The sequence below is a fragment of the Psittacula echo genome, assembly GCF_963264785.1.
Source record: "Psittacula echo genome assembly, chromosome: 6".
NCBI lineage: Eukaryota > Metazoa > Chordata > Aves > Psittaciformes > Psittacidae > Psittacula > Psittacula echo.
In genome coordinates, this window is record NC_137743.1 from 60,754,493 (window position 1) to 60,776,863 (window position 22,371).

The 22,371-nt window shown below is 41.2% G+C and overlaps 1 protein-coding gene across 1 annotated transcript; it reads left to right on the forward strand.

Moving 5' to 3' along the window:
• Nucleotides 1-5,470: 5,470 nt before the first annotated feature.
• Nucleotides 5,471-20,933, forward strand: DUSP29 (dual specificity phosphatase 29; the record flags this gene model as incomplete). The annotated part of the gene is made up of 3 exons (XM_080622023.1): nucleotides 5,471-5,655; nucleotides 15,505-15,725; nucleotides 20,686-20,933. 3 exons carry the CDS (start codon nucleotides 5,471-5,473, stop codon nucleotides 20,931-20,933), a joined length of 654 nt encoding a protein of 217 aa, XP_080478149.1.
• Between the last annotated feature and the right edge of the window lie 1,438 nt (nucleotides 20,934-22,371).

Sequence of the window (22,371 nt, forward strand, 5' to 3'; positions counted from 1 at the left end):
TTATGTAGATAATGACTTATAGCTTTTGGTCTCAAAGTACTCAGAAACTTCTACTACATCTGGAAAGCAGCATTAGAAATGTACACATTACCACCAAAGCTCCAACCTTCACCTCTAGATGTGAACCCTAGTCCTCACTCCCCCCAGACTGTGGGATTACCAAACTGCAGAGCCCATGCATGGTGCTTCCAAAAGCATTAACTAACCCCCTACAAATTCTGGGGTGTAGGAGGAACATTCCCCCCTGTTGAACCAATTTGAAAATGGACCACTATGTTCTGTGACTTTCTAGGGCTTTCCTGGAAATTCTGGGTTAATTTGAGTAGTTCAAGGGACTCAGAACAAGGTGCAGAAAGGAAATCTTTCACTGCCGTATCACCACTCCAGCCACTAGACTGTGTTCAGTCTTTGAATTATACAGCAGATAGACTGTATAATAAGGGGAGGATTTTTCAGTTTGTTTTTTTTTTACCCCTTGCACTTTATTTCCTCTCTCCCTGTTCTCTTAAATATGAAAAAGCTAAAGGGCTCTATACAAAATTCCATTTGGCAGCTGTAGAGTGGATAGCGAACATAAAGAAGAGATTCCTTTGCTGTGCCTAATGCATGCTGCTTATCCAAATTAGCCACACAATTACTTCTATCAATGCAAAAATAGTTTAATGTTTTTTTTCTAGTGCACAGCACTTGAGAACAACTTAAAATGCAGTGTAATTTGCCACAGTGTATGTCCTGAAGTGGCTCACTAATGAAAAGAGGATTAACTCTCCATTATTCTGAATTACCATTTTGTGAAATCACTAACAATATTTTCATTTATATACATACAACCCAAGGGGGAGAAATATTCCAGCCATCCAAATGATTAACAAATAAAATTCATTAGATAACATGCACTTTGGTCTTATTTATGAAGAGAAAGATTAGGGTATAAAAATGCAGATGACTGAATTTTCATCATCCTTGTTCTGATAATACACTTAAGCCCGTGACAGCATAATTGGTGAGCACCAGCAGTTCCATGTTACATCCACACAGTGGATTGAGAAGCAGAACCTGCAAGACATCAGGCTTGGCAGTCGAAACCTCACAGGCTTGAGCATTGGAACCTGGTCCCACTGAGGTGGGCCCAGTCACTGCAGTGTGGGCAGAGAGGGAACAGAAATGTCTCAGCAGCTCGCACAGGCTGGATGCTGCACAGCACAGCAAGAGATGAGCCGTGGCCTGGGCACACGGGAAGAGTGTGGTGAGCTGCAGATTGCCCTGCCTCACTGGAAGGTAATTCATGGGCCCAGATGCAGGGCTCAGTTCCTCACTATACTCCTAAGTTGGGCTCAAACCTTTCAGCTAAGGAGAACATCTCTGGAACGGCAGTTCCTGCTAGCTGACTGTCTTCTTCATCCCTCCCCATGAAGTAAGACAGGCTGTCCTGTGCTTGAGCAGCACTTCCACGGGCAAGTGGGATGCAAAGTCCCTCATGCAAAGGGCTCGAGGACTGTGCCTACTCCAGAGAGCTTTCACATCCCAGGCTGTGTGTTCCTGGCACAGTGTGGTGCCATGAAGCAATTGCTGAGCTGGTACAGGACAGCTGCACTGCTACATCACTCAGCCTACACTAACTAGTCTGTAAGGCAAAGCATTTTAGCCCTAATGAAGCACGGCAAGGGATTTGAGGCTGCTCCAACAAGCCTGTGCAGGGCTAACCCTGCAATCTGCCATCTGACTGTACCGCGTGAACACCCTGCAAGGAACGGTTTCCTCTCCCCAGAGGTCTGCAAAAGAAATCTGAGCTTTTCCTGCCTGGGTTTGTGCTAGACAGTCATCTTTATACAGCCAGTCATCCTTATATCCACAACAGCATTTAAGAACCACCATGGAAAAAAAAATCCAATCTACTTGTCACTTTTTAATCTAAGAGGGCAGGCCTGAGGAACGGTGTTTCCTCAGCTCCCTTTGGTATACACAGAAAAGTCAGTAACAGATGAGGTTACACATCTTTGGTTCCTAGAAAGACACAAGCTTTTCCATCCCTCTACCCCCAACCAAATGCTTCACAGCAATTAATCCAGAGCTCAAGTAGCAAACCAGCCTCCTTTCTCCCCCTTCCAGTTAAACTCTGTTATTTCTTACTTTAGTCTAGAGTCAAATCTGAAATATATATTTTAATAGAAGAATTTCAACTGATGCTTTCCTGTGCTCTAATTCAATTTAAAAATCCCTGCAGCAGATAACATTGGCAAGGCATGAAAGAACATAGCTTGAAAGTTCAGGGAGCATATGGCTTCCCAGGACAGAAACGAGTATTTCTCAGCAGCGGTCTAACTTTCAGAGTGCTAACCAAGCTTCAAAGTGAGACGGTGTCACAGTACCACAAACTATCATTTGCACATGTAATTGCCCTGTTTTGAGGTCTGCAGTCTACGAGGAGGGACTATTGGTGTAACAAATCAATGCGCTGTGGCCACCAAGCACGATTACCGATTACATTGCTTTCTTCCCTTCCTTTCCTCCCCTCCCATTTTATGCAGCTGTGAACAAAAGCATAGTCAGTCCTTCAGCATCAAGGCAACAGGCTCTCAGCTAAGATAATTCCTTACTAGACAAATAATTCCTTACTAGACACACAGCAGTTCTTATCAAGTTCTAGATAACAGCCTATTCACTCTGAAGTCAGACTGTATTAGATTTGTATCTCTGACTATCTAACATTATCTATACTGTTGAATCTGCATGTAGAATTCGCATAATTCTGGCAAGGAAAGGTAAAATTCTCTCTTGGAGAATGTCTACTGGGGGCACAGAGATGGGACTTGGTGCTACTCAGAGGCACGCAAGACCAAGCCCAAGATAAATCTGCTAGAAGCTAGAATTCTTAGAGCCCTCTACAAATCTCTGCAGAGGACCACTTAGCTAAACATCATCATCATGTTTGAGGAAGCTTGGCTGAAAGACAGAGCCCCTTGCCAGTGAAAGCAAGCCAACTTTTGAACAAAGGTGTACACATGCCAAACAAAAACTGACTCCACAATCTTGCCTAGCTTTGGAGTAGGGAAACAGGAATCATTTGGCTTTTTCAAGTTTTGTGGAGAAACAGAACATGACAGGCACAAAAGAGCCCAAACTGAGGAAACAAACCCCATGGGTACATGGGATGTCAGTGAAAAATGGTCATCCTGCTTTCAGGAGAGTTCTACAACAGCTGCATGAAGGCATTAGTCAGATTTTTGTAATTAAAGGACACAAACATCACTAGTGGCCAACACAAAAAAATTGTGGGAGCCACTACAGGATTTGTTCCCTGCAAGAAAGGTGGATTTTTGGCAGGCTGTACTTGCACATTTCATAAGATCAAGCCCAACTCCACCTCTTCTTGTTACAAGTCTCCTACGGAACTGCAAGGTTCAAGTTCTCCCTTCAAGGGGATGAGACAGGCGCAATTGTTGCCATGAGACATCAGGGAGTCCAGCAGAAGACAAGACAGACCCAACAGGGAGATGGAGCACGCAAGAGTCTGCAGCAGAAGGCTGGCAACAAGGGAAAAAAGACACTTTTTTCAGAGGACAAGGTTAGGTAAGTGACAACTGGCAACAGGGTAAATAGGAGGCCAGATATGTGGATAGCTCCAGATTCCAGTTCCTAGAGGTTTGCTGTAAAGACCAGCTGCATGAGCGATTTAACTTCCTGCTGACAACACACAGAACAAAAGGTGATTCGCCTTCAGCCACAGAACAAAAGCAAAGGAGACATTGATTGCAACACCCATGTCCCTCACAATAATTCTTCTCTGACATTGTGACTGACCTATGACATGAGTATTTGTCTGGTAGTGTGGAGAGTGCTGCTAATTTGGACTGAAAAGCTCTCATGTATACCTTTATCACTGGTCAATCACTGTTTTGCTGCTTCTTTACTGAGAATACATGGATGTACTGTACCTTAGTGCTCCCCATGCAAAACTGTCTTTAAGTCATCAAAAAATGAAAATAAAACATAATCTGAAAAACCCTTCATCTAAACACACCAACACTGTATGCATGGGGATACCAGCTGGTTTCTCTGAGGACAGTGCAGTGCCACACCTGAGCTAAGGAGCACGGCATTGCACTCTTGCAGCTGCACTACACCCACAGTGGCTGGTAATGGTTGCTGCTAGTCCAAGGGCTTCTGTATTACATGTATTTCATGGGCTTTTACCTGGGATACTTCAGCTGCAGGAGATCAGGAAAGTTAAATGAAGATGTAAAGAACCCGTAGACTCAAAGAACCCATATCCAAAAGCAAACCTACAGTTACCTGCTATGTCCTAAGGCAGTGTCTTCATGAAGACATGGATGGGGAATGCGTTGAGACTCAACTTAGTCCTTGGCCTTTAACTTTGCTCACCAGCTTTGTGAAAACTCCAGGCTGCTCCTGGGGCCAGTGCCCAGCTCCTAAGCAAGGCAGAGCTTCGGGAAGGGAGGGAGGAGGGACATCACCTAACTCGGCATTAACTGCTGACTCCACAGCTGAGGGGAACAAACTTCCCAGGGGAAAGCCTTGATCAGGACAGCAACTGAGAAAATTACAGCAAGAAAGAAAGAATCTGGAGCTTCAAGAGATGTGTAAAGCTGACACCAAAGGATTCGACACTAGCAGACAGCTCGGACACACAGGACATCAGGGTTGTCAGTTTTGAGCAACTCAGCTTTGACGGCATGGACAGGCAAAGGGTGTTGTTTTTAGCACCATTAATGATACTCTGGTTTTACCTGCAGGATAATATTACTCTATTGCTCCCCTCTGTACGTTCATCGGTGCTTCTTCCTACCTACTTGGCAGGTATGCATCAAGGTTAAAAAAATAAAAACCCAAACAAAAAAAACCTCAAAACCGCCAAAAAGTGAACCCAAAAAGAAGGAAGTCCTTGAGCCCAGCCTGGCTAGAAAATATTATGTCTATCAGTCAGTGGTGCTGCCAAAAGGCAAACTCTCCTTCCTGCAAAAAGCCTGCAAGGTTCCGTGTGCAGGGCTGCATTAAGATCTTTAAAGATCAGAACTGGTACATCCAACATTTACCTGAATGTACACATTTTACCTCCCTGCATTGCTGAAAATCACACAGAGAAGCCTTTAGGAAATTCACAGCTAACGATAATGAAACATATTTATCCCACTCAGTTCCTCAAGCTGCTCTAGATCCCTGGGATCAGGCTCTTGGACCTAACAGATTTGTACCAGTAGACTTTCCAGGAAACAAATTCCCAGTGGAGACCGATCTTCAGTGATCACAAACTTTTGGCTTTTGCTCCCATTGCTGGTGAGCTTGTATGAAAGCATTCCATGCCCATACCATGCCCGGCCCAAACATGCCTGGCCAGTGCTGCTCCCAACATCACAAACTGGAGCAGAAGTTGCCTGCTTCGTGATTCCTCAGCTTAACATTCTGTTTTGGTTACGTTCCAGTTTCTTGCACAACCTGAGAGCACTACTCCATGGACAAGATGTCATCAGCAGGTTTGAACACTGGGAAGAAAAATGCATATAAAGCAATGAAAGTAGATCCTGATGAGGATTACTCCACCCCAGGTGCATTTGAATTGGAGCGACTCTTCTGGAAAGGATGCCCACAGTACACTCATGTCAATGAAGTCTGGCCCAATCTCTACATAGGAGATGAGTAAGTGTACATAGTACTGCTCTACATAGTGGATGAGTAAGTGTACATAGCACATCTCTTTTACATAGGAGATGACTAAGCTGCACTAAGTACAAATCACCAACAGAGCATGGTGTTTCTTTCCTCCTACTACTCATTCGTTAGTATTTAGCAGTGATGATGTGGTTTGACAAGGTACTGACAGATGCCAGAATCCAACAGAGCAATCAGAGCCTGGGATGGCTCTCAGATATGGGCACACTGTGTCGGTTGCTGCTGGTTCAGGAAAGCACTGAATAAGTGTGGCAGGGTCTACTGCTCAAGTCTGAGTAACAGGAGCAGTAGTGGCACTGGTGCGGGCTGCTGAGGTTGAAGCCAGTCATGATCTATTTTTAAATGGCTCATTGCAAGGAGTAATTTGTGAAATTCCAGAGTTACACTGACAGAAAAGCACGACCTAGATGTGTTGACCACAGCTTAGGTTGGTTTAAACCTAAAACATAATTCTTGAAAAGTGATTAAAGGGACAGCTCAACTCACAGTGGTATTTCTGCATTTCCAAGCTTGTGCTTCCGTACATGGAATACTCTGCACTTCCAAATTGCTCAAGAGATTAAAACAAACAGAACCCTGTGGAAGGCAAAGCTGCAGATCAGACCAAGTGTGATTTGGAAAAAAACCAAACCCACAAAACAGACTTAGCTCTGCTAAGCACACAACTAAACTAGAAACAGCCTATTCTAACAAGCAGAGATGACTACTACAACCCAAAGACATGCCATCAGAAAATACCCCAACCCAAGCCCCTCAGCAGAGCAAGAGTGCTTTTCTTACCCCTTAGGCATTACTGGTCTACTTCCAATTTTCCTCTACACCCCGTGCTAACATGACGTTTATTTTACATCATTACTGTAAGGCACAAGCAGGAGCCCTACTGGCTCCAAAGTTCTCAATAATTTTTTAAAAGGTCCTAAAATTCATTTGTTGCCAGCTTATAAAAGAGGAAAGATATACAGCCTTGAAAGTTACAAGACTCCTAACATCATCAACCAATTACTTCTGTGGCGCCAAAGGGAACAGAAAGACACATAATTTCTGGGCTCCCACTTTCAGAGATTAAGCCATGAGAAGAGCCTGGCCAAATGACTCAGTAACAAAGAAAAGGGGGTTGAGTTGTCCTCTCTCCACCCGACCCTGTCCTTTTTGCTACATATTTCTAACTCAAGATTCAGTGTAAAAAAGAGCCTATTCTGGCACTTGTTTCCTACTTCCTTGTTCAGAATCATCAGCAGAATTATTCTGAATTAAGCTGTTGGAAGAATTCCCTTATCTCTGTGATGAAGCTACAGCTCTGCCCTCTAGCAAAGGAATCTAATGAGACAACAGGTATTTGGACAGTAGTCTCTGAGCCCAGGATAGCAGCCACTGACTCTTTCCTATATTTGTTCCTGCAGCAGTGGTTTGTTAATTTAATAGATGTTGGAAGGTGTGACTCTGAATACAATACACCTGCACTTAGTACAAACTAACCAGAGGAATAGCAAAACCAAACTTCTTGAGAGGTACTTTGAGCTATGCCCACTTACACTGGGCAGTATATTTCTGCAGGGGACCGGTCTTGAGTCGGGAGGAAAAGCAATGGTGCTTCAACAGGAAACAAGCTCCCAAGTGACTGGGACAGAAGCATGAGAAAGCTAATGGAGAAGAAAAAAGATTTGAGGAGTAGTGGGAAGTTACCAGAAGTAAAACTTCCCCAGAAAATGGAACTCCCTGAAAGAGACCAATTAGTCAGCCAGACAGGGGCAAACTTCACATTCAGCAGCAGAAAACCCAAGACGATGACTGGTCTGCAGGCAAGATGCAGCTTTCATCACCAGAACTAAAATTTCATTTGAAGCAGGCAAAGTCCAGACCTCTGTATCTGTCCTCAGCCAGCTCCACACCTTACTTCCAACCAACAGCTTTCTCCTTCAGTGTGGCCGGGCAGTTTGTATTATTTTATTTTAAGAGCATGCTGTAGCACTCATTGCTGAAGAGCTGCCATGGAGACATGAACAGATGTTGGCTGCATTTGCATCCTTAGCCATGCTAAATTAAAGTTGATCTTGAAAGAATTTAGTGGAGCTCATCAACAAAATCAAGTGAACACACACATACAGAGTTTATCTTCAGAACCTTCACATCTGTGCTTCATTCCTGCCTCCTGCATTTACAAGGTTAACAGGACTTGTGACTGCTTATGGAAATGCTAATTAATTAACCTGACTACATAACCACATCTTCCTTCTAATGCAATACAGGCTATCAAGGAGCCCTGTGAGGCCACTCAATCCTTTTGTTACAAGGCTTCACTGCAGATGTTGCCCAGAGGCAATGAAATCTCCATGAGCCTGTCAGGCCCAGAATAATCAAAGCCTCAAAATACAACATGCTGTGTTCAGCTCCAATTGAAATTTTCCTCCAGCAAGTTCCAAGGACTTTTAAAGACCAGACACTGGAACTTGCATGAGACAGCCCAGTGACAGGAATAAAACAAGCTTTGCCAAGATTTTGATTCATCTGCTACGAGGATTAGTGCTTGCATGTATCCTCCTCTCACCTAGAGGCTGCCTAAAGGGAGAGAAAGCAGCTTTGTCTTGCTCCTTTCTTTCACTGGTCACTGGGTTACTTGCATGAGCAGTTTGATGGGCTAATCCCAAGTCTGCTTGGCTCACTGCAATCACATGGAAAATACCTCTGCTAGTTATGCAGCTTATAGTTTCTTCTTTCAACAGTTCAGTTATCGCCTTGTTACGCCAGATGATGATCATAGTTCCACTTTTCTGAATTTCAAAGAATATTTTAGCTGAAGACAAAGGCTTCCCCAGATTTTATTTTCCTTTTAACCACCCTCTAGCTCTCACTAGGATATTAAGGCCTGATCACAGTTTCAGGTCTTTCTGTGTTCTCAAACTACTCCAGAGGAAAAGAAGTCTTCTGGAATCTAATTCCTTACCGGTTAAATATGAAAAATAATTTTCTGGATATGAAGCTGAACTGAGCTTGTACTTCAAGAAAGCTATTGTTTGTGCTTGTCCCAGTAGAGCCCCAGGGCTTAGTGTCTTGAGAACTAACACAGGTAAGATTCAACAAGATACATGAGTAACTCAAACTTACAGATTGAACTGTAGGATCATTAACATCTATAAGTAAACTTTAAATATAGGTAAATATAAGTAAAACTCCTTCTCTCCTCTACCTGTTCTCCAGAAAAAGGATACAGTATGGCTTTTTCCAAGAGATTAAGTAGAAAGACAATTTACACTAATGTAGAAGAAAACAGATGGGTAGAAAATAGTTGCCTCCCACTGTTTTACCATTATGAACTCTTAGGATCTACAGCAGTATTAATCATAAAAAAATAGAAGTGCATGCAAATTTGGATTATAGGAACTCTCTTGAGGACATAGTTTCAACCTTGTTAGTATGAAGATCTGCCAATTGCAACAGCAGTTTAACAATTCAGAAAATCAAATCTGTAACACTGGACTGTAAACCTCTTAAAGCAGCAATGATTTCCAAGACAAGTAAAAATTCCCCACATACCAACATCTCTCTCCATAGGCAATTCCTAACACTTGTCAAGCAACTGAAGTCAAGACCAAGATCTGACTGACTACATCAAGTGACTACATCACTTGATGTAGCCAGTCAGGCTTGATGCCTCTCTGCTGCATACGAAGCAAAGAGAGATTCCCTGTGCCTAGGTTGCATCATTTACAAAAACAAACTCTACCACTTGGGACTAGAAGAAAATGGACTACTAAATCTTTTTGTACCACGTATTACAAAGATCCTCTTCAGTATTTTCAGCGGTACCTAAAAATTCTTCTAATTCACACTGAACAGGAGGTATCCACAGAAACGGAGCAACACCTCAGAAGGAAAAGGGGATACAGTGCTTCACCATCTCTAGACTCCCTCAGTGCTGGAGATACCAAAGGAAATTGGGTCAGTATTATTGGAAATTCTCAACATCTCTCCTCAGGAGGGAGAACTGCCAGATTTTCTTAAGAAAGTGTCAGTATTGCTTATATTCAGGAAGCTTCTTTCTGACACTGACCATCTGGTAAATTATCATCCTGCATCAAGCTTTCCTTCAGCACTAAAGAAAATGGAAAAGTTTGAGAGATGATTCCTCTTCTAGTAACATGTTGCCTCAGATTTCCTTGTGTTTTGTCAATCTGGGTCATGTCAATCTGTGGTTTTAACAGTCTATACTGAAACATGTTTGCATTGCTCAAGCTTAAGAGACTTTGCTCTACTTAGAGTTTACGAGCATACCAGTCGTCTGGTTGACCAGTACCAGCTGTAAGGTGCTGACTTACCTGTCAAGGGAGCTGCTCTGCCCGCATCCTCATGAGGCATTCTGGAGGATTACTTCCCTTCCTTTAGATGCACTTGGGTTTTCACCATCAGCTGGCTTCACTTCAGCTAATAGCTGCTTTTAATATACTTAACATTTGATGTGGAGGTGCAGGCTGCAGTGCTTACAAGTTGTTTTTCCCTCTTTTCCAACTCCATTGGTTTGGGCAACTTCCTGATGAAAGCAGCTGGGACTAAAGCTTGTTATGACAGTATTTTTGAAAAGAAGAGAACGGATTTGGTACACTGGAGATGGCAACTTGAAAGGATTTTCCTTCACATTACAACTACTTACACTGTTGCTTCCAGTTGCTTCCAGAAGAAGGGAGAGTTTGCTGCAGCACTTGCTTTTAATCCTATGAATCTTAAGCTTTAAAACTGCCAGCAGGCACAGTTAGTTTTGGACAAGCCCTTAACTTGCCCTTGCACAACACGAGAGATGCAAATACTCTTTTGGGAACCATTTGAAAATGGATGACATTTTTGTTTGGGACAGTTCCCCACTCTTAGTGAGAGTCTGTTATTATCAATATATCCCTGCGTGAAAGTGATTTTATCTCAAGTTTTCGCCCTTTAGGTGGCATTCCCATATCAAAGTACTCCCCCTTGCCTCAGAACTTTAAAAACACGTTTATGAGTCCATCTGTCCTACAGTAAATGCAGGGTCTGATTCAGCAAAGCACTGAGTTTTTACTTAAAAGGCTTTGCTATAGAGGGAAGGACTTCTGGGTATGCTTAACTATCAGCATATGTTTATGTGCTCTGAACTGAAGAACTGTTGAGTTTTTACACAGGACCAATCTGTCCAGTTCATCTCTTACTAAAGTGAATTTCACTGAAAATTTCACTGTTATCTCCCAGTGCCACACTTCACCTTCTCTGCATAGGCACATGTTCGAAGCAGACACTGGAGACTCCAGTTGCACCATGTGAAAAGAAATCAAGTGCTAATAAAACAGATGGTGGAGACATACAAAATGAAAATAATCACAAGAGTAGTCAAATGTTTAAGGCTCCACCTACACTGGCATTTGTAGGTAACTCTTCTTTACAATGGCTACTTAAAACTCAACCATAATCACAAAAATGTAAATATTAATTGCAATTTAGGAAACAGCAGCACTCAAAGAGGGAAAAGAGGAATATTGTTAGCTTGACTATTAAACTCTTTCAGTGAGCCAATTTCAAGGGAAAAAAATCTGTGCCATTTCTAGCTGAAAGTGAATTAGGAGTTATGAATCCTCCAATAAGGTTTATGATTCATATATCCCTGAATGATCCTATGCTATTAGTCACCTCAACCAGTTGGATATTAGCAGAAATTTATGCTTGATTTATTCCTTCCTTTCATCTAAAATACCAGTACCTCAGGCATAGTAAAAAGGAAGACCAAAAGCATTCCCCCTTCCTTGGGACATAACCAGGAGCATGATGCATAGTGAAACACAAAAAATTTAGGCTCTAGTAAAGGTAAACAGATAATGAGGGATGCTTCCACAACACTAGATTCAGCTGAGGTTGGAAAGAAAGCCAGTCCTTTGCACAAACCTGGAGTTCACTGATGGCTAAACCCATTCCAAGCAAACACATAAAGGGGCACAGTAACATTTCCATTTACAGGCATATGGGTCCCTCTATATGAAGGCTTAACAGCCTGCTCCTTGCTCTCTGTTAACTGGCAATCAACCTAATGCAGACCCAGCATGACCTCAAGTTTAACTGCCTATATTATGGCAGTGTCAGAGTCTCAGCACAGTCTCTGTCCAATAATATTTATGATCAAAGAACAAGGTAAAAAGACAGCTGATGGGAGTGGAAAAGCAGACAAACCTGGGCCCATATGACAAGTGGTGGTCCAGCTGGGCTGTTTATCTAGCTTTTGGGTACAGATTTTACCAGAAAAAAAAAATGAAGAAAATTTCTGAAAGGACAGTAGAGGTATTTATGTTTTATGAAAACATAATTATCAAGTGCAAGACTGGGATGACAGAGAGAAAGGAGAAAGAACATAACTGCCTTCTAATCTCTGTATCAAGTTTGAAACTAAGCATTACTGGCTCTTGAAAAACAGCAAGCATCACTTCAGATTTCTTCACAAGATGCAGATCCTAAAGCCCAAGGCAGGCACCTCTTGCAGTCCAGTGAACCCTATTTTGTATTGCACAGTACCTACTTCATTAGATCTCTACACAATATTATGTATTAGAAACCTTAGGAAAAGCTTTCCAGAGATCACATTGTCCAGAGTACCTAATGGAAAAAAGGTACCAACATCCTCTTTACAGATTACATGCAACAGCTCAGCCTGCAGATGCACAAGCCACATACCTACCCATAGAATGTACATTGACCCTGCTTCACTTGGCCAGGGCAAGCATTTTGGGTCTCTGTTCAACTCACAGGTTCTACATACAACACCTACACACCACATTGTTTAAGTACCTATTTCAGTGAAAGCGTGGAAAACTTCACAGATTTGAGTGCTCAACACTGAGCACTCATTTTCTGGAAGTTTTCTAAATCAGCAACATCCATAGAAAGAAGAAAATGTGCATGCATATTACAAAGATAAGAATTATACTGGGTAAGGCAACATTCAGTCCAAAAGGGTATCGCTGAATCTGTTTACATATCAAGTGCTGTTAAATACCAGATGATGTTAAAACATTCGGCCTATCCCAAGCATTGGGGAAAAGAGTAAATATTCTTGATTGCCAGAAACAGTGGACAGCTTAAGTACTTCCTTGATATACCTATAATTTACTTAAAAAAGAAAAATTAGGTATTTCACAGAAGCTTTCATGACACTTGAGTATTTACAATGGGCTTTTTGCAACAGCATTCAAGGTTGATCCACTGCTGATTCCATTTTTAGCCCAAGCCGTGGAAAACAGAGGGAACTAAAAGAGTAACAATATGTATATTCCTTAACTCAAGCAGGAAAGGGCAAAACAATGGCTAATGCAAATTGTGATGCAAAATGAACACTTAACTGTCTTGCCTTCAATTGTTTAGATAAAAATGAGGAGGATTAATTCCATCCCAGCCCCGAAAATCACAGTATGCATATACAGGCAAGACTGGGAGGTGGAGGGGGAAGCTCCCAGGTACTTGGCTAGACTGAACTGATTGCTCAGTTAATGAAAAGATGGTATCCCTTCTTTCTGAATACCTATTGAAACACTGGTGCCTCTGAACACTTAAAAATGAGATCCTTCCACACAGAACAAGACTGTTAAGTGCAACCATCAGAAACAAATGCATTAGTTTCACCCACTGTGTCAAAAGGCAATCCCCTGAGAACCTAATCAAGGAAATGGAAAACTGTATTTCAGAGGAATGTAAGCGTCAAATGTTAATGATTGTCATGCAACCTATTGTTTGACATTGTCCTTGCTGAAAACTATTTCATTGTATAATTCAAATGCTGTTTATTAGCCTGAACAGCACTTGTAGTATCCACAGTCCATCAGAAACTTTGTTTTTTCACTGACCCTAACTACACTGCAGTCCTACTTACTATTCAGGATGTAGGTCTCCAACTGCAGGGGTTCTAGTTGAGCACAGAGCTCTGACCTGAAACCATCAGTCTTTCATGGTTTGTTGGATACATGCTTTGGGCCAACTCGGTGAATGGAAAACATTTTCTCTATCCCAGCATCAGGGAGGTAAAACAAAATAAGACAATTTGAAAGCTCAACCTGTAGTTCACCTTAAGCACATCAAAACCAAGAGCATATTCATGCACCTTTACTCTTTTTTTACTGGCCATCCATATAGCCCAGAACTGAAGTGCCTTTGCTGGCAAAGTGTATAGGGCATATACACTTTTTAAGAGAATCCAAAGGCACAAATCTCCTAAAAGGAGGAAGGAAAACAAAAGCTTTATACATCAATCACTGCAACAAGAATGCAAAGGGAAGGACCGCGCATTAATTAACCTGAGGTGAATGTGGCAAGTCACAGCACTAGCAGCAAGATGCTGCTTCTCTGTCCTCCAGAGTTGACTGAGCTTAGGCAGGCATCATCACACTATTTGGAGTTTTTATTTACTTTTAAAATCATTGCATAGTGGACATTACTCCATGACAACAATTCCATCCAGTAGGGTCAAGACATTATCATTCCTGTCCACAAAGTAATTTCTGCAGGGAAACAGTCAGTTACCATGAGCTTTAATTAAATAAGAGCGAGCATAGGTAAGATCTTCAGTACCTATATCCCAGTTAAATGCCTTAATCACTGTCTAAAGGGGGATTTTAACTCTGACAGAGGCCAGGAAGGCGGAGTCAACATCAAGCTATTCTGAGCTGTCACCACTAGAATTATGAAGCACAACAGGTAGCCCACCACAACATCCTGTGTGGCAGTAGCTGCATTTACACATTGAAATGTTTAGGAGACATTATAGAGAGAGGTACTCCTGGTTGGAAAAAGCCGTTTCACATCATGCACTAATTCATTTATGGCAGCAGTAGTTATGTGAAAACATTAACAGAATAAAGCCTATGCAATTTTTTTTTTGGGAAAAAAGCTCAATAGTCCTCCTAGGCACTAATGATACTTGACAGCTTTTCCTGAACAAAACTTGCCAAAACTAAAAGCCTTCTGTAACGGAACAAAAAGGTTTTTACATGCCTAGCTACAAACTGCACTTTTTGAAGAATTTCAGACTGCTGGCAAGCACTTAGAGTGGGTTTAAGCACACAAAAATCTGACTATAAAATTTACCTATCTGACTCCCCTTATCTAAGGGAAGAGAGGACAAAAATAAATTAGAATATTACGATAAATGCAAGAATTTCAGCTTTCACTGAAGGCTAATATCCAGTTTCTGTATCTAGTTCTTTTTGCTTTAGACCTCTGGTTTAACCAAACACTACAGTAAAAAGAAACCTGGAAGGGAGCTGTGACCACAAAAGAGTGATATTTAGAATTATTTTTATTTTTTAAAACAGAATTGGAGAAAAAGCTCAGTAACTTCTTTTAGGGACAAAGAGCTTCTTTTTGAATCCTAAATATCTTACTACTCACACATCACTCACTCAAATTAGTTCTGCAATATCTATTGATGGGACAGAAGGGGAAAGCAGCATTCCTGGGTCCTATTTCAAGTACTGCCACTGATTTATCACTTTAAATAATTCATTCTATTACTTTCTGTATCTCAAGTTTCTTCTTGCATAAGATGGATAGAAGCCAGTATTTCCTACATTACAAAGGCATCAGGAAAATAAATTCATTTTTAAGGTGCTCTAAGGACCTGGGAGAGATAGTTATGAACTCCAGAAATATCATACACTCTAAATGACAGTATCTTAAGATCTTTACAAGGGTAAATGACGCATTTTTGAAGCATTATCAGTTCCATTAACATTTAGAACATACCAAGTCAGATTTTTTCTTTTTTTCTGGCTTGCTGGGTAAGAAGGTTCTTCACTTACATGATAGCTCTTGTTTTAACAGGAAAACTGCTCTAGATCGCTACAGCCTTCAGAAGGCAGGCTTCACCCACATCCTCAATGCGGCCCATGGTCAGCGGAACGTGGACACAGGACCAGAATATTATCACGACATGGCTGTGGAGTACCATGGAGTGGAAGCAGATGATCTCCCCACTTTCAAGCTCAGCCAGTTCTTTTATTCAGCTTCTAAATTCATTGATAATGCACTTCAGGATGAAAGAAGTAAGGAGGATGCTGAATATGGTTAAAAACAGTATAGTATTTACTCCATCTGATTATAAGCATAGTTCCATTGCATTTAACCTTGTGGGAAGGAAACAAGTCCAAGTTTAACACAGAATATAAAACTAGTAGCAGAAAACTAGATTAAGAGAAGGTAGTGATGTAAACAAGGACCTTTCTCACTGTAGAACTAGTACCAGCCCCAGAGCCTCTTACCAAGCACTTTGATCGAGCCCACATCACAGCTTGCATTATCTCCTGACAAGTTTTTTGTTTTGACTCTTTCATAAACTCAGAAACAATTGGACATTGCATAGGTTCCATGAATTAGCTGTCTCTTCCTCAAATTAGTCCCTATTAGGAAAGGCTTAATGAATATTAGTTGCATAGCAGTGGGAATGGAACACAAGTGCTCTGCAGAGACTCCACAGCTTCATGCTCTGCAGCATCAGATTCACTCTACAAATACAAAACCTACCTTCTTACCTGGTCATCAAATCTACCACAAGCTATAGCAGATTTATCACTCTGCCATCTTCTAAGCAGCAGGTGACCAAAACAACTCTGACAGCAGAGATCTAGAAACATTTCATTAAAGCCTTTGTAATTTCTCAGCTTGATTATCACAATTCATTATTTGCTGACCTCCAACAGTGTTCTATCAGAAAGCTGTACACCGATGTGAAGTGCTAAAGCCTAGGCCTCACACTGGCTTTCAAGATTACTTCTACTCCTTTCCTCCCCTCCACGTTTTGGTTTGTTTTTATTTTTTTTTTTTTTTTTCTTTTTTAAATCTCTACAGGGTATTTTACCAGAAACTAGCTGAGAAATTCAAGACTTTCCTGCTGACCTACAAAGACCTTAATATCAGAGGGGGTCACATATCAAGTTTCTAGCTTTGTGTCAGCTTCTGTTCTTGGCTGTTTAGCTCAGCTGTAGCCAGTTATTACGTGGCTTGCCCCCAGTAGCTACACAGGTCTTAACAATTTTACCCTTTTAACAGCAACAGTCCCTTTCCTTGTTCAGGAGAAAGTCTTAAAGCAGTTCAGTCTTAAAAATCAAAGTACTAATAGCAGAAGAAACTGCTTCAGGAGCTTTTTTGCTTGTGAAGAAAGGTACCTGGCATTTCAAAAAATTATGTCTGAAGCACTGCCTGTGGGAAAGAGTGGAAAACTAACATGCATCTGGGGTCTAATGACCTCCACAGCTGGAAGCCAGAGGTCAGTATCAGACTGGAGTAGCTGAAATAAGAAATGAAGACTTCCTCACTCCCACCACCCTCCTGTTCCTGCAGGAGTTTTCTCTGCTGCGCTGGCATAACGAAATAAACACAAAGGAAGCAGCAAAGGCTAGAACCGCATCCTCCCACCCCCGCCTTGCATTCCAATAAACACTGGGGCAAAGAAGGGTAGGATGGGGAGGAGGGGGAAGTATTAATGTTTTTGTTTCAAAACCGTGCCAAAGTCCAGCAGGTTCCGAGATAGTTATCAAGCACCAGTCCAGCACTGAAACATAAAGGCAAATCAAAGAGTGACTGGATGAACTTCTACAAAGCAAAAAATCGTCACTAGATATGACCAACTGCAGCAATTTCTGCAGCTGTGCACTGCCTGCCACATTCATATGTTTGTGTTTTTCAAACAAGACAGGATCTTTTCTGATAGACATCAATAAAATAAGGAATTACTGTAATACTCATGAAGAAAAAGAGCAAGCTCTTAACTTTCTCATGAGGGAAAAGTACACAACATCTACATCTCCAATCCCAGCCAAAGATATGCACCTATGCATGGCCTACAATGACAGTAACTTCCCACTACACATTTACAGAACAGCAGAATGACTCCAGAAGCTAAACTGAAGACTAAACTGATGTCTCTCACACTTATAGGAGAGAAAAGCCTAGAGGCAAGTAACTAGTGCTCTCCTCCGAGAACTACACACATTATTTGTGAATGCACATCAAGTATAGAAAGGACTATTTGTGTGTATCTTCCTGACAAATAGCATCCATATTTCTTAATAGGATTTTATGCTAAGTAACCAAGTGACTATCTACCAACATGGGATTTCAGTATAAGGTGCTAAATAGTTCTGATCAGTAACACAATTACACTCCTTTGCTACTTTGCATCACAACTGAGCAAATACTAAGGGAGGGAAAACGGCAACAAGAAAAGTTTACACATTTGTGACCAGAATGCACGTCCTAATGAATCTACTTTGACTGTATCACATTGCTCAGGGAGCAACCTTCAGCCAGCCAAGTGGTTGAATTCATTGAATAGATGTCATCATACCATGCTTTTGCTGGGAAGATGCTCAACAGTCAGTGCTGTTGGAACAACTTTTCTTGCAGATGAAGAAGCCTCTATCTTTCTGCAACAGGCCAGAAAGCTTAGCAATTCAGATGCTGTCAAAACACAGCCCTAACACATTAATTCTGACCTAATCTTCAAAATCTTTGTGATGATGGAGAAACTCCCTAATCAGAGCAGTATTCGCAGAGTTTAAACATAGGCAGATGGACTTGTATCTGAGCTGCTTTCAATGTTCATAAGAGTAGTTTTAGAGGCAAACTCAAAACTGTTCACAATTATGCATGCTATCATTCAGCTGTATATTAAGATTTCCAAACCCATGCAATTCAAACCATAGGACAGCTTAAAATTTGTGTCAGCGAGGCCTGATTAACCCAAACAGAAGATGTTATTTTAAGAGGTTTTTAAGTTCCCTATAATGCTACAGATACAATACTCATTCCCTTGGTGCCTTAATTCCTCAGAAAGTGAACTAGAAGGGAATAGTATTTTCTTTGCAAAACATACACTAAAGACAGATGTAAAAAATCAACATGAGAAGAAACATGAGAGACAGACACAAAGACCCAAGGCATTTGACCAAACACCTCAGCAGTCATTACTCCGACTCTGGAAAGAGAGCGCTGCATCTAGACAGATTTTCAAGACACACAAGCCTCCGTCAAGTGACCAAAATAGTTCAGGGACCTGTCACCACTCAGTAGACCTCTGGTTCTGTGCACTGGCATTCTATATCCAGCCATACCTTGAAGGGTGTAAGTGTGAGAATCAAAGCGAGCAAGCGTGGATTCCATTTTGGAAAAGGAAGATTCAGACTGCTTCTTACATCAGGACTGATAGGTACAAAAGGGATAGAAGGGACGCAGCTCTGCAGGTTAGTACCAGTGTTTTGCTGTTATAGGCAGTCAGATCTTAAATATTCACACAGAAGAAAGGACAGACTTCATTTTCCTACAAGCAGGGGGCATTTCAGCATTGTACAGCCTTTTTTTACCTTTGTTAACAACATAAAAACTGTACATTTTCTCCTAGATCCCCTGCATTTGCCACCCACACAAAGGAAAGCCTTCCTTGTCCTATCATGTATTTATCACCTCAACAGCAACCCATCTACAAGGTGGGAAGCTCTAAAGAGAAGCATGAAGGGCTGAACAAATGAAAGTTTTTATCAGTTTCAAATATTTGCAGTAATAATAGAAGGGATTATCATTTTCCAGGAAAGGAAGAGGCACTTTTAGTTATCAGAGAGACTGGAATTTTGCCAAGATGCCTCTAAGACTATCTGCTGGGATTAGGATGCAGACTGTAACCATTTATCCTCTAGTGTTGGCAGTTCTTGATGCATCCATTGCACGCCAAAGCTGCTTATGCCAAGACATCCTTTTGTGCCTGGAAGCAAAGGAGTTAATCGGCAGGAGTCATGGCTTTGCACCCAACACTTCTCACTAGGCATAGCTCACAGAGATAAACTATTATTGGCCCTGTGAGGAGGTATTTTTTTCCTGTGGCAATTCAGCTTAGCAGGGTGTTAGAGTGCTCCAAATCCACTTCCTTCAGCAGTTCAACCCTTTGTGAGACCCCCTCAAGGGCTTCAAGTAATTTTTGGAAATGTTTTGAAGTCTTTTAAAACCTGTTAATCAAATATGAAAACACATGAAACCTTCACCTCCCCCAGACAAAGTAAATTGAGCAGGTTTCACTTTGGCTTACATCCTTGCTAGTACCTGAAACCATAGACTTTCTGCCTCTGGAAGTCCAAAGTTAAACCAAACAATGTCACAAAGCTAAATCTTGAGGCACATCTATTCAGACATCAAAACTACTAGCAGAGATTCTGCATTTACAATATTACACAAGACAAGCTACTACTACGGCAAGGAGATGATCATATTAAAGACTGAGAGAGGCGATGGTGAAATGCTACTTCCACTCAATGTAACAGGGTGACTAGCCAGATTTTTAAAGAAGCTTTACTAAGGCTTAAGAAGTGGCTTCTTTCTATCCCCCTTGTTATATGCCTAGTAACTTTCATGGCCCTTCTTATCCTCTGCCCCCAAAAACATTACTGAGCCTTAAGAAAGCCTTGTTAGCTGTATTTTACAAATGATGTATTTGGGCATTAAGTGATGTAATCTAGATCCTGAAGGACATTACTGTCAAAACCACAAAATATAATCAGATTCGGTTAGCTTTTGTGTCTAGCTTGTAGAACTGAGAAAGCCACCTCCGGGCATCTCATTTATCCTCATGGAGGAACTGTCTGATAGCATACCAAACCCTCCCACACCCCGTACTTTGATCATTATGCCCACAGATTTACATACATGTCACTTGTGAGGCATATAAAGTTAGGTTGCAGTGGGGCTTGCTAATGTTACTTAACACAAGGCTACAGCCCCTGGACCTTCTCTGCAATCTGGTATAGGATGAAATGGTTAATCTCCAATGTAGATGGTGTTCAGTTACTACAGTAAGATTTACAGCCTCAGTTTCCACACCTGTAAAAACATGGGTCTTACAAAAATGCTGGTAAGGACAGTCAAGCCACCAAAGAGAGCAGGGGCACTACAGAAACCCTCACTGTCAAAAAATGGAATTACTCAGTGTCATCTCTGCATCACTTCTCTTTGTTTCTGCAGACAAGGTTCTGGTTCACTGCGCTATGGGTCGCAGCCGGTCAGCCACATTGGTCTTGGCTTACCTGATGATTTACAAGAACATGACAGTAGTGGACGCCATTGAGCAAGTGTCAAGACACCGATGCATTCTGCCAAACCGGGGTTTCTTGAAGCAGCTGAGAGAACTGGACATAGCATTGACACTGCAGAGGAGGCACACCAAGAACAGCCTAAAATCTGATGATGATGGTAACAGCACCACGGTCTAGTACCGTTGCTGCCAGGGTTGTGCTGGAAAAGAAACTCCACAAAAATTAACTGTAGTTAATTACAGTCAGAAGAACCATTTGCTATTTGAAAGGAAAACCAAAGTAATTTCAATACTGTCAGGATGAGAAAGGAGAGAAGCCAAATTTTAAACCCATCTTTTTAAAATGTTTAAGCCTTAGAAGAATTCTTTGTTACATCAACAAATAAATTTTACTCTCTGTAAAAAAGTTTTTGCAGCACAAAAGCAGCACAACTTCAAAAATACTCTCTTCTAGCTGAGTACGCCCAAAATCCTACTCCCAACTTAAGCACACAGTCTTTAAAAACATGGAGCAACTCACTCTCGAAGAAATTTTGCAGGAAATACACCAACATGGTAGCACCAAAAATGAATTCTTTAGTCCCGAAGTCCAGGAATTTGCCTTTTTGTGCTGTTTCCTGGCATCTCCTTTTTTTTTTCACAGTAATAATCTAGGGCAGCACAGCATTTAAAAGAGCCTCCAGATGAGGATCAACTACTTGGACTTCACAACAGACTTTGTAGCAGACCATGCAAACTAGAAACAAAGCAAGACCCTTTAAAAGGTCAGATGCATATGCAGCTACAACAGACAATTCAAGGAGATATGTACACACGACATTTCAGCAGCTTCAGTTTTAACTTGGTTTTCCTAAATGCTTTAACTGCCTGAATTTTAAAGGTCCTACGCATACAGTATCCAAGTGAAATAACAAGACACAAAAAAAAAAAAAAAAAAAAAAAAAAAAAAAAAAAAAAAAAAAGACTGAGAAATAATGTGCTGTCACTCATTTTCCTGCACTTGGAAAAAACTAACAGTTAGAGCAATAAGCAAGAAAAATAGGATGGCCTTTACATTACAAAGAGAAAGCTCGGCACCGAACATGTGCAGCCCTAATCTGGTTTTGTCCAAGACCTAACCATCCCTAAAGAATCATGGATTATAACCACTTCCAACAAAATTTTAGCTTTGATTAAAAAGAGACATATGTAAGACCTTTGGTGAAAAAAAAAAATAAAATAAAATATCTCACAGTGCCCTGACTAACCAGGAGAAAGCTGCTGCTGTGCTTCCAGACACCACTGTTTGTATTTACCGCTACTGATAATGTTTCCTCCTATCTCAACTTCAGCAATCTTAATACATTATTGTGCTCCAATACAGTTGCTAAAAATTGCATTTGTTGACAGAAGCAGTCCAGATACACAAATGGGGACACTTGACTTACATTTTCTGCCTAAATTTGCTTGAGTTACTCTATTTTAAACAAATTATCAATAACTGTGTTTTTATCAATGACTGTGTTTTTATCAATGACTGTGTTTTGACACAGAGTTTTGCTACTTCAACAACATCTGATATTCTTAAAATACACTGTTAGAGAAGGATCACAATTGAGCCACATTTTAGTCATCAC